At 34.8% G+C, this 13,667-nt stretch overlaps 1 protein-coding gene across 4 annotated transcripts in view; it reads left to right on the top strand.

Annotated features, from left to right (window-relative positions):
* Cul2 (cullin 2) overlaps positions 1-13,667 on the top strand; it is a 79,333-nt gene that overhangs the window by 14,667 nt on the left and 50,999 nt on the right. For 3 of the 4 annotated variants that reach the window (XM_026409118.2, XM_026409117.2, XM_026409119.2), the window contains exons 2-3: positions 7,816-7,956; positions 11,329-11,431. The exons of the other annotated variant lie outside the window; for it this stretch is intronic. In XM_026409118.2, coding sequence (XP_026264903.1) covers positions 7,838-7,956; positions 11,329-11,431 — 222 coding nt within the window. In that variant the 5' untranslated portion in view covers positions 7,816-7,837. The remainder of the gene's footprint in view (positions 1-7,815; positions 7,957-11,328; positions 11,432-13,667) is intronic. 4 annotated transcript variants of the gene reach the window in all.

The following is a 13,667-nucleotide window of genomic DNA, read 5'->3' as shown; positions in this document are numbered from 1 at the left end:
TGCTGAGGATCGAACCCGGGTCGCACGCATGCTAGGGGAGCGCGCTACCGCTTGAGCCACATCCCCAGCCCAGTTTTACATTCTTTATATGGAGAAATGCAACAGCAACTAGCCTAGGGTTATAGCATAACTGACAACCTATTTATATTATTAGTTTTTAGATCCACTACCTTTTTTTTTGAGAACAGCATATTTTTCTTAGGGTTTGTTGGCATCTAACAGAATCTTCTTGGACCACCCTAAGACAACCAGCTCTTCTGTGACACATTCTTCTAGAAGGCTGCATTATCATTTATTTCCTCTGAGCCAACTCTAGTTTCTAACTGGCAAGTAATAAAAAACACAAGAGAAGTCCCTTAGTAAGGGCCTTATAGTAAAGTTAGATAGATCTAGGTACAAATTTGCAGGTTTGTTAATTAATAGCTATATATAAATGTCTATTTCTTTATTCATTTTTTTTTTTTTTTTGCAGCATTCAGGATTGAACCCAGAACCTAGCACATGCTAGGCAAGAGCTCTAACACTGAGTGATCTGAACTTCCAGCCTAGTCTGTCTGTCTTGTCTATCTCCATCTGTCTATTTTATTTAAAAATTTTTTTGATGGGGTGGGCAGTATAGGAGATCAAACCGATGGTTTGTGCTTCCTTTGCATATATTTTACCTTTGAGCTACTTACATTCCTATCCTTTAGCTGCCCTCCCCCTCCTTATTTTTTGGTACCAGGGATTAAACCCAGGGGCATTTAATTACTGAGCCACACCCCTTTTTTATCTTTTATTTAGATACAGGGTCTCACTGAGTTGTTTAGATCCTCCCTGAGTTGCTGAGGCTGGCTTTGAATTTATGATTCTTCTGCCCTCAGCCTCTTGAGCTGCAGGGATTACAGGTGTGTGCCAATGTGCCCTGTCTTTAGTTTCTACCTTTAAAATGGGTAGAATAATAGTAGTTATCTTAGGGTTAGTATGAGAAATTAATTGAATAATGTGTTAACTTGGTTTCTAAAATATATGTGGTTGCTACTATTACTGTTACCATTAACAACTTTGTAACTGGACATTGCCATGCTGATGGTGAAGAATGGGTAGAGTATGTCCTGCTTCATGTCCCTCCTATGGGAGAATTAGTATATGTCAGATTTGTTTTCATGACTTACTTTGTTGAATTACCTTTATCCTTTATTGAGTGAAATTTATTGAGTGAAATATCCTTTATTGAGTGAATTACCTTTATCCTTTATTGACACTGAGTGAAAGGAGAGAAATTTAAAGTGTTTGTGTCCATACCTGAGGATGGTATTTTAAACAGAAGATGTCAGCAAAATTCTAGAGGAATAATTGATATATTCCTGGCTTAGCTGTATCATTTTTTTAAAATTATTCTTCCATGTGTGTCTTCTATAGCAGTGTTAGGCTTAAGTAGGAATTATTGTATTACATAGAGGCTGGCATGTAGATAAATTTGTCCACAACAAAGAACCAGTTGAAAAGTAGTAATAATAAAAGCTAATAAGAATTGGAAGGTGAGTCAAAGACCGAATTTTGTTACAGTCAATAAAAAACAACCAACAAAAAAAGAAACTCTCTGTAGTGTTGTTCTTCTCCCTACAAAAAAAGCAGCATGCGTGACAGAGTAGGCTTGCCTACCCGTGAGGGGACTCTGACAAATTCAAGTTCTCTCCCGGGATCCAAGACATACTTTTTTGTGATTCTGGGTTTCAATCCATTCATATCCCCAACCCTTTTTTATGTTTTATACTGAGACAGGGTCTCTTTAAGTTGCTGAGACTGACCTGGATCTTGGGCTTCTCCTGTCTCAGCCTCCTAAATTGATGGGATTACAGTCATTTCACATAGCACCCTACAGTATACTTTTTTCTTAAGCTTTGTTACTTTTATGTGCTTTATTATCTATATTTATGAAAATGTTGATGATGATGAAAATATTTTTTTACCCTCTTATTCTAGAAAGTTGCAAACATACACACAAAAATGAATGATATAATAAACCGCCATATACCTGTCATTGAATTATCAACTCATGAATGTGCTATTTAATATTTTTTAATATTTATTTTTTAGTTGTAGTTGGACACAATCTTTATTTTACTTATTTATTTTAAGTGGTGCTGAGTATCGACCCCAGGGCCCTGCATGCTAGGTGAGCGCTCTACCGCTGAGCCACAATCCCAGCCCTATGTGCTGTTTAATTTGAAGCCAACTTGATAATATCATTATATCTGTAAACATTTAGAATGTGTCTCTAACAGATAAGAACTCTCATTTTTAAAAAAGACTCAATTTTTATAAAAAATAAAAATTAATTTCTTAAGGTCATTAAATGTTCTCCCAGTTTATATTTAGTTTTAATTATTATTATTATTATTTTGGTAATGGGGATTGAACACAGGGCACTTAGCCACTGAGCCACATTCCTCATCCTTTTATTATTATTATTTTTTATTTTGAGATAAGGTCTTATAATTTGCTTTGGGCCTTGTTAAATTGCTGAGGCTGGCATCAAACTTGTGATCCTCTTACCTCAGTCTCCCAAGTTGCTGGGATTACAAGCATGCGTCACCATGCCTGGGTCAATTTTTAATTTTTAATTTAGCAGTGCTGAGGATTGAATCCAGGTTCCAGAATTTAAATTTGGTTTATATTTGGTTTCAAATAATGTCAGTCACTGTGATTGATTAATGTGCCTGTTAAAGAAATCTGATTATGCAGTACTTTCATACATTATGGGTTTTACTGGCTTGCAGGTTGAAAGATAACACTACTTTCATGTGTAATATGTATAGCATAGAAGGCATTCAGACAGTCTTTAATAAATGGGAGTTATAGATAATATTATTGCAATTTCACTGTCAGTAAACACATAGCAGTTCTAACATAGCCTATGTTCTCAAACCTTTAAACTTTTGAGAAGACTCAATGTCATGTCAAATGTGTTAGAGTATATCAGAGCACAGCCAAACAATGAAATGCTATAAGGTTAAAGAAATTATTTATATATTAATATGGCATACTTTCTCCAGAATACTCAAATGAAAAAAAAAGCAGAGTACACAGTAATATAAAGAGTATAGTGTCATATATATAATATATGAATGACACACACTTTTAGGAATTCAAATTTATTGCCTCTTATGTTGGGAGAAGTTGACTAGACTATCAGAATGGGAAGGAGACTGAGCTTTCAAAATTTTACACTAAGGGACACAAGAATGTACCTTTTCTCCCATCCAGTCCCATCAAATTGCTCTAAAATTGCTAGTAGGATTTGAAAATTTACTTCTTTAATGTATAATAGTTAGTAAAACTTAACTTCTCAAAGTTTAACAAGAGTTACATAACTCTTGCTTATGTAATTCACTTTTGTAATTATTAAATTGATAATCATGAATATTTAGAAGTGATGCTGTGAGGGCTGGGGATGTGGCTCAAGCGGTAGCGTGCTCACCTGGCATGCGTGCGGCCTGGGTTGGATCCTTAGCACCACATACAAACAAAGATGTTGTGTCCGCCTAAAACTAAAAAAAAATAAATATTAAAAAATTCTCAAAAAAAAAAGGATGCTGTGAGAATCTAATTTAGTGTTTTCAAATGTAATAATTTTACATATCTATAATTAATGTTGGTGTAATATTTTCTGGGAAAAATTTATTAAACATTCATTTTCATATACTTTATTTTTTAATATTTAAAAATTTGGGGCTGGGGATGTGGCTCAAGCGGTAGTGCGCTCGCCTAGCATGCGTGCGGCCCGGGTTGGTTCCTCAGCGCCACATACAAAGATGTGTGTCCGCCGAAAACTAAAAAAAAAAATAAATATTTAAAAAAAAATTTGGAGCCTATATATATTATTTATTTATTTTGTACATATTTAGTGTCTGTAATGTTCATGAGCCTTAGCCTTATGTGCAAAATGTTTAAAAACTCCATCATTGCAAGAGTAGAACTCAAAAGAAAGCTAAAGGATATTTGAACTTTGCAGATACTTAATGGGACACAATCTGATTGGGATGAGAAATCGGATGTGGTCTCTAACAAGGCACAAGAATGAAGAACAAGACTCATAGTCATACACCCTACTACTGTTTCAGTTGATGATAGGCTATGTATAAAATGGTGATCCCCTAAAAATTATATTGCCTAGTGACATCATAGCATCTTAGTTTGTGTAAGTATACTCTGATATTCACACAACAGAATCAACAAAAGATATTTCTCAGAACATATCTCTAATGTGAGTGTATGTTCTGAGTTGTCTAACAGCCTAGAAAGTGGAAAATAGTGCAGTGGTTTTGGTTCTGTTTCTTTATTTGCCATATCTCTTTTATATCTTTATGTAAATTCTCCATGAATATATTATCTAAACAATTGCAAGAAAATGAAGAAACTGAATTGTTTATATGAGCTTTCTAGTGGGCAAGGAGAGAATATAAACTTTCAGCATACTTGCTGCTGTTGTTTTATTAGTTTTTAGTGTTTCACTAAGCTGATAGTCTGGTTCTTTTCTCTTTGGCATCCAGATTTTTCTACCCCTCCAAGCATGGATATTACTGCATTTGTACCCATTCTACCATAAGTCTTGGTCTCAGCAGGAAAGTGTCAGAGTGGGTCAATAAAGATAAAGGCAGTCTCTGCAAACATTAAAATAATTTACAAGCATGGTGTATATTAATATCCCATTTTTATTTGGTACTGGGCCAGGGTTTTGCACATGCTAAGCAGGTGCTTTACCAATAAACTACATCCTCAGCCCTTTTTTAAGATTTCATTTTGAGACAGTCTCTCTTTAAGTTGTCCAGTCTGGCCTTGAATATGGAATCCTCCTCTTTATCCTCTCGAGTAGCAGGGATGCAGGTGTGCACTTCCTTGCCTGGCTAATATCCCATTTTTATAAGGAATGAAAACAAATGTGAAGGAAAACATTGCCAGTTTTTGGTACATACACACACATACACACACACACACACACACACACACACACACACACACACACACCAAAACAACAATAAAACAACCAATCCCTATTCAAGAAACAGATAATTTTGTTTGGAATTATTAAATGATCTATTGAAGGTAAGCATTGCGTTCTCATGGTGATAAAATCTTTAGGGGATCACCATTATATATGTAGACCATTGTTGACTGAAGTACAGTTATGGGGTGAATGATTGCATGTGAGTCTTGTTTTTCATTCTTATGCCTTAATAGGGACAACATCATAGCATATAAACAGCAACTTACTAAGCAAAAGTGAGTCCAAGAAACCAAGAAAGTTTCTTTTTTTTTTAAATATTTTTTTAGTATTTTTTAGTTGTAGCTGGACACAATACCTTTATTTCACTTATTTATTTTTATGCGGTGCTGAGGATCCTACCCAGAGTTTTGCACGTGCGAGGTGAGCGCTCTACCACTGAGCCACAACCCTAGCATCCAAGAAAGTTTCTTAAAAGCAGATGGGCTTGGATTGAGTCTGTATATCAGTAGGTGTTAGGTGAATGGGTGGAGAGGAGTGATAAAGAAAAAAGAGATTTTACAGGAAAAAAACAATAAAGGTAACCTAGGAAGTATATGAGTCAGCCTGGTATGTTCAGTGATAGCTAAACAAAGATAAGTCACTGAATTGTGATGCCAAATGGGATCCCATGAGAGGAAGCTGTAAAGGTGCTTTAGACTGAGGTCAGATCATGGGAGTTTGGTGTGTCACCATGCAAATGGACCTAAATGCTATATATAGTGGGAAACATCAAATGGCTTTATGTAGGAGAGTGACTTTGTCAACTTTCTGGTTTAAGTAGGTTATTTTTGTGTCTTTGATAAGGGCAGGACCTGAGGTGTTAATCTTGACCTTAAAGTTTTTGTTTTTTGGGGGCATTGTGATGCATGCCTTAATTCCAGCTTCTTGGGAGGTTGAAGCAGGAGGATCACAAGTTGGGGGCCAGGGCAACCCTTTGTTTTTTAATCCCTGTAATCTGCAGAGCCTAGAAGGGTGCCTTGCAAAGAGTGTTTCCTAAAAATGAACAGTAGTATAAGAGTTGAGAGCACAGGCTCCTGAATTGTGATGTCATTATTACATAGTTCTGTGACCTTCAGCAAATTTCTTAATCTTTCTGTGACTCAGATTTCTTATCCAGAAAATAGGGAGAATAGCAGTACATACTTGTCAGATTGTTGGGGGACTTAAAATGTTTATTAATACAATGCACTGAGGACAATGCTTTTGGCTCATAGTAAGCACTACATAAATACTAACAACTGTCACTATTTCTGCCAAGAGCTTGATGCCAGAGCATATGTAGTGTACACAGGAATAGATGGATTTAGGAAACACTTAGGAGCACAGTAGTTGGATAGGATGAGGTAGATAAGGGAGAGAAGGTGTTAAGATTAATTCACATGGACTGGGGATGTGGCTCAAGCGGTAACGCACTCGCCTGGCAAGCGTACGGCCCGGGTTTGATCCTCAGCACCACATACAAAACAAAGATGTTGTGTCCACTGAAAAAACTAAAAAATAAATATTAAAAATTTTCTCTCTCTCTCTCTTATATATATATATATATTTTTTTAAAAAAAGATTAATTCACAGATTTAGAGGGAAGTAAATTTGTTAAGTTTTCCCACCTCTTAACCCAAATATACAGTGAGACGTCTGTTGATCCATTCTTGATAGTACAGGTATGAGATTAAGCCCAGGAGGTAGACTTTGGTATGTTTCTGTTTCTCTGATGTGCTGAGAAAGATTTAGAATCTGGCTTGAACCAAGTTTCTATAACCTTGGGATAACTTTGTTCCAGAAACCAAGTAATTGCCAAATATAACTTGTCTACCAGGCAGGAGTCTTCTACCTTCCCTATAAACCCATCAAATGTACTTGACCCTAGGGTTCCATGCTAGAGCTGTGTTTTTTGTTATAGGAGTGGGGACCACATACCCCAAGAAACTGAGGAGCTTTAAGAACTTTGCTGCAAACCTGACATTTCTTTTTAATATTTATTTTTTTTAGTTTTTGGCGGACACAACATCTTTGTATGTGGGGCTGAGGATCGAACATGGGCTGCATGCATGCCAGGCGAGCGCGCTACTGCTTGAGCCACATTCCCAGCCCCAACCACATCCCCAGCCCCCTGACATTTCTTTAAAATCTTTTTTTTTAAAATATTTTTTTAGTTGTTAATGGACTATTTATTTATTTATTTATTTATGGTGCTGAAATTGAACCCAGTGCCTCACACATGCTAGGCAAGCACTCTACCACTGAGGCCCAACCCCAGCCCCTCTTTAAAATCTTTTAATCTTAAAATTTCAGGTAAACTTTGCATTTTACTCCAGCATACATTTGTTTGTTTTAATATAAATGTAAATTTCTTTTCTCATCATACCTAAACTGATGTTCCAGGAAGATAAACCCTTTCATTTTCTTGTGTCTTGTGTACAGAACATCCTTAAGTTTAAGCAGTGTGAGTCACAAGGATTTGTGGCCAAAACCGTTTTTAAATGTCTCCTGCATATTTCCCATGATGGGAGGTGGCTTTTTGGTTAATGGGGTCCTAACTTTTACTCAACACTATTAAATTATTATTTGTGAATTATTTGTGAATCCTTTGAAATGGAACCTTTGATCATTCTACAAAATTCCTAAATGAAAAGATGATAGCCAACATTTTTTGTGTCCTTACTATGTTCCAGTTTCTATTTCTACTCCTTTCATATATCATGCAGTTTAATTATGTTGTGCTTTAAAAATAACTATTGGAGATGATAGAATTCATGCTATTATTATTATTATTTTTTTATCAACAGATTTCAACACTAAACTTGCACAATGTCTTTGAAACCAAGAGTAGTAGATTTTGATGAAACATGGAACAAACTTCTGACTACAATCAAAGCAGTTGTCATGTTGGAATATGTCGAAAGAGCAACATGGAATGATCGCTTCTCGTATCCTTTTAGTAGCATCTTGATAAATGTTCTAAAATTAATAAACTTACTGAAAAGTGGAAATAGATTTAAATTTATTGAACTGGGAGAACTTCCACTGTAACTCTTTCCAAATATATCATCGTTTACCTTTCCAAGTTTTATCACCTCTTTTGTGGCAATCAGTATTTTATAACCTTTCATTTAACAAATACTTCATGAGTATTTAATAATAATTGATAGGTTGATTTATAGTGGGGCTTGAACCCAGAGGTGCTTAACTACTGAGCCTCATCCTCAGCCTTTTTTATTTTTTATTTTGAGATAGGGTCTCACTAAGTTGCTCAGGGCCTTGCCAATTTGCTAAGGCTGGCTTTGAACTTGAGATCTGGCTGCTTCAGCCTCTGAACCACTGGGATTACAGGCATGTGCCACTGTCCCTGGCTGCAGTGATACATTTAATTATATATGCAGTGGTGAATATTGTGAAAAAGGCTTAGAGTATTGTGTGCATGTGCCCTCCGTCTGTAGAGTGGTCAAGGAAGATCTCCCCAAGGATGGTGACACTTGGGCAGAGATTAAAAAAGTAAGGGAGCAAGAGACACAGATATCTGAGGGAAGAGTGTTTATACTAATTAGCCTTCCATTACTTTAACAAAATAATTGAAATAACTTATAAGGAAGAAAGGCTTATTTTGACTCATGATCCTCAGAGATTATAGTCCGTGTTCTCTTAGCCCTGTTGCTTTGGGCCTGTAGTGAGAGGTAAATATCTCATAATGGGAGCATGTGTCAGAAGAAGCTGCTTACCTCATGTCAGCCTTAAAATAGAGAGGAGAAGAAGCTAGATTTTAATATAATCATTACTTTTATTCCCATTATAAGACCCTCCTTGTTCTTTTCCTAATGTATAATAAAGTTCATATTTTTAAAACTCAGAATTGAGTCTAAATGTAGGAAGCATTTTTGTTTTGGGAAGTGGGTACTGGGGATTGAACTCAACCACTGTTCCACATCCCCAGCTCTATTTCATATTTTATTTAGAGACAAGGTCTCACTGAGTTGCGTAGTGCCTTGCCGAGGCTGAGGCTGGTTTGAACTTTCGATCCTCTTGTCTCGGCCTACTGTGCTGCTGGGATTACAGGCATGCACTAGCTGGAAGCATATTTTAATAGAGAAAATGAACTAAAATAATTTTGCTGCTTGTTGACACTATCATTTGGTTGTAACCAAGTACAGAGCTTTTACTTAGGATTAAATCTTGTTTCTGACTGTGGGAATTTGTGAGTGGAAAATTCATAGAGGGTTTTTTTGTGTTCTGGTCTCCCTAAAGAAGTATATGTGTGAGTTAGGGATAAAATAGAACAAATATTGGCTGAAACATCTAGAAGTACTTTCATATACTAAGTACATATCGCCCTTCTTAAAAGAATAGTTGATTTGATCCTGGCTAAATTTAGTCTTAAATTTTTTTTTCATTTAATGATAGTACAAATACTGACTATTGAATGTATAGAAGCATTTTCACAAAGTGCACATACCTAAATATCCAGTAAATAGACACTCCTAGGTTCCCAGAAATGGCCCTTCTTCCCCTTTATTGGATGTATAAAGATATATTTTATTAGTTACTCATTAAAATAAAAAATAAGAAGACTGGGGATGTACTTCAGAAATAGACTGCCTATTATGTGTTAAGCGCTGGGTTTGATACTCAGCACTGCCAAAAAAAAAAAAAAAAAAAAAAAGAAATGGAAAAGATAATTAGAAGAAAGTTGGGAATGTCTTACCAAAGTCTACCAGACTACCTCACAAGGAGGGGACTTCTTACTCCTTCTAGCATAGGAATTCTCAGTAAGCTGGCAGAGCTAATGAGATTTGATTCCCTACCTCCTTTCCTTTGGTAAGCATGTAATAAGCATCAGGAATTGCATGGAATTGGGAATATAGAAATGACAAAAATAAGAACACAGTAGTATGGATGGCAAGTATATAAGTAATCTCTATTATATAAAGTTTTATTGTATAAAAATACAGATTCTGAATCTGTAGAATATATGAAGTGTTATGGGGATACATTGATGAAAGAACCAGCATCCTACCATGATTTTAAGCAGACATTTTTTTTGTAATAAAATATTGTAATATTTTCTGTCTTTGTATTAAATATAAATATTTGAGCATTTCTTAAGTAACCTTATTTTCAACTATAACTGCATTTGTAGTTAGGCTGGTCTCAGATTGCTCATGTGTGTTTTATCTTCCACATTTGGTTACCGAGGCATAGTTTATGAAGCAATTTAACATATAAGAGCTTATTTGAGTCTTAAAGGGCTCAGTAGAAATATCAGGGGGAGAGTTTATTATTCTTACCGTGGAGAATAGTTATGGTGATTTTACTGATCAGGTGCCATAGCTTTACCATGATATGATCTTGCAGTACAACTACCAGGAGGTTTTGACCTGTATGTTGCTTAGATGTCACTGTCGATGGGGACAAGCAAGGTGTTACCTCCTAAATGTTTTTTCACTGTTGGTAGCAGCATATTAAACACAGTATCTTCAGAATATTAGTCTAATACTATGTCTAGTTCAAAGATCATAACTTGGCTTTGTTTTGAGTCTTTTTTGTCCTTCTTAGTATAATTTTCTTAATTCTCGGTGGTGTGGAGAAGATTCCAAGCAAAGGATATTAAAAAGGAAATGGCAACTTGGACAGGCTAAAAGATGTGGGCATGATCACTGGCTAGTACAAATTCTCAATTAGAGCTCATTGCTTTTAACTCCTTGTTAAGAATGCTCTGTTACAGCAAATCTACCACTGAGATGCTTAGAAATGTTATTTAGTTGGTGTTCAAAGACTTAACTGGTTGATATCACTGTTACTATTCATACTATATTTCTTATAGTAGAAAAAATGCTGAAATACAGTGAATAGCTTATATGATGTGGGAAAATGTGTTAGATGATTAAGTTTTGTAACTGGTTTATCACAGTATTCATCTCTTGTGATATTCCATAGCCCTTTGTTGATATTATGCTTATGTCCACTCTTACATAAACCTTATTTTGTAGGTTTCTGGTTAACGTTATCACAGAAGCCCCTTTTGGATTTAACTGCTTTGATAAGAACCATTTTTTTCACAATGCCTTCAAATAATTGTCACTAAGAACTTGTTGAACAAATAAATAAATGAATCTTATAGAGCTTTATAAAGCATGGTTATGTATTTTACCTTTGACATAGATATAGAATAGTATTATAATATTAAACAGTATTGTATGCTGTAACAATATTATACATATTATGAGCCTAAACAAAAAAAAGTTCATGTAAGTCTCATAAGTTAAAAATAACCCTAATGAAGGAAATAACCTTAATAATTTAACTAGAGATATCTATGCTTTATGTGTGGCCTATCCTGAACCTCTTGGGGAAAGACTTTATACAGAAACTAAGATTTTTTTGGAAAATCACGTCCGGCATTTGCACAAGGTAAGGACTATACATACATGATATAAATATCTTTATACTTACATGGCTATTGACTGGCACACTATTTTCCTTTTTAAATTTTTTTTTTTTTTTATTTTAATGTGGTGCTGAGGATCGAACCCAGTGCCTCTCGGATGCTAGGCCAGCGCTGTACCTCTGATCCACAACCCCAGCCCTGGCACACTACTTTCCAATGCAAAACTTATGAATTCAAGTTTGTATCTTGTTTCTTAAATAGCATTTTTCTATTTTTACATTTATCCATGAGTCAAACACGATGCTATTGTGTTCTATAGGGGAAATTAGTTTAGTTGTTCAAGATCATGTAACTAGTATGTGAAAGAGCAAAATCAACTAAATTTAAAAGTGCTTTTTACATTCTTTGGATGGTGTTTATACAAGTAAATTTCTCCTTACCTTCTGAATATACCAACCTCTTGGTAAATCTCTCTTTATTTTTAACCTTTTAGCTGCTTCTTCACATTCTATATAAAGTCTTCAAAAAACATAAAATTGAAGAGAATCAGTAAGTTAAAAAGCATTGTAAAAAGCTGTCTTTCTGACCAGTTATTTTTTTTCTTTTTTTGGTACCAGGGATTGATTCCTGAGATTCTTAACTACTGAGCCATATCCCTAGGCCTTTTTATTTTTTATTTTTGAGACAGAGTCTTGCTAAGTTGGTTAGGGCCTCATTAAGTTGCTGAGACTGGCTTTAAACTTGGGTTATTTCTGCCCCAGCCTCCTGAGGTGCTGGGATTACAGGTTTGTGCCACCTGGCTTTGACCAGTTATTTTGGTTAGTGTTCTGTATGTGAGAGCAAAATCATGGATTTGATCTGTGCACAAACAATGAATGCTACAGTGTTTTTCTGTGGATAGCATTTCTAAATTAATTTGGACTCCTGATCTTATCAGGAACTGGGGGGAGATAACTTATTGCCTATGCTAGAATCTTCATTCTACTTTTTGTTAGCTATTGCTACAATTGTGGAAACTCACAACTACCTTGTGTAGTAAATTAAGTTTACTAATCTATGAGATAGAATAAAACAATCTTCATAAAACAATAAAACAATCTTCAAAAAGCATCTAACACTGCATATGACCAAGAAGAGATACTTTTAAAAATGTAACAACTCAAAAGTAGGTGCAATTGATCATGTGCTATCCTTAAAACTTTTGAAGGGATTGATATATTTTTTTGTTGTTGTATTTATTGTCTGTGGCATGTACATTTTAGTGTTCTGATGTGTGCATTTATCAGGTCATTAAAGTGGTTTTGATAGCAAGTACTCTAAAGTGGTCTTAATGTTTAATATATTAAATTATTAAAAAAGTTATTTCATTGTAAGCTAGTGAGCTTTGGTTATAACATAATACTTTGTAAGACATGTATAAATTTTGTGATTTTTATATTTTAGATTAGGTTATGTGATTATTTAAAAAAAACTTTTAGATTTTGAAATAATTTTAAACTTAAAAGTTGTAAGCATAGTATGGGGAGTTCTTGTATATTTTACCCAGATTCTTAAGGTTAAAATCTCGTACAACAGTATGGTTATTAAAGCCAAGAAGTAAATATTTATATAATTTTGTGATTTAAAAATGATATTCTGGGCCAGTGGTATAGCTCATTAATAGAATGCTTGCGTATATGTGAGTCCCTGGATTTCATATCTAGCACTGCCAAAAAAAAAAAAAAAAAAAAGGGCAAAGCAGTTTTATGACAGTTTACAATACTTAAGTAGTTATATACTATACATTCTCTCAGATCCTATGAAAAAGAAAAGTTGGTTGATGTGTATATGACAGAAATGCATTATTATACAGCAGCAAAATTCAGTTTTACCCGTGAGAAGAAAATTTCACTTGTTTAGGAGAAGGAACTTTTTCATTACCATAATATTGTATTACCATGACAGATGACTTATACAGATTAGAAAATGTAGAATATAAATATCACATGACATACTTTCAGAATTAACAACTGTTAATATTTTGATAAGTCTGTACTTAAACATATATATTTTTTACATATTAATATTTTAAATTTTACATATGCCTGTCTTTGGTATAGTTTTGCTTCATATAAGCTCCCCCAACCCTTTTAATTTTTTATTTTGAGGAAATGTCTTGCTAAAATGCTGAGGCTGGCCTTGAACTTGGCGTTCCTCCTGCTTCAGCCTCCCAAGCCTTAGGCTTCTTTGTTAGAAAGTAAAGTCTACTTACTTTGATAA

The sequence above is a fragment of the Urocitellus parryii genome, chromosome 9 (genome assembly GCF_045843805.1).
Source record: "Urocitellus parryii isolate mUroPar1 chromosome 9, mUroPar1.hap1, whole genome shotgun sequence".
Taxonomy (NCBI): Eukaryota; Metazoa; Chordata; class Mammalia; order Rodentia; family Sciuridae; genus Urocitellus; species Urocitellus parryii.
Note: the sequence above shows the minus strand (reverse complement) of the source record. Positions and strands in the feature narration are given on the sequence as shown.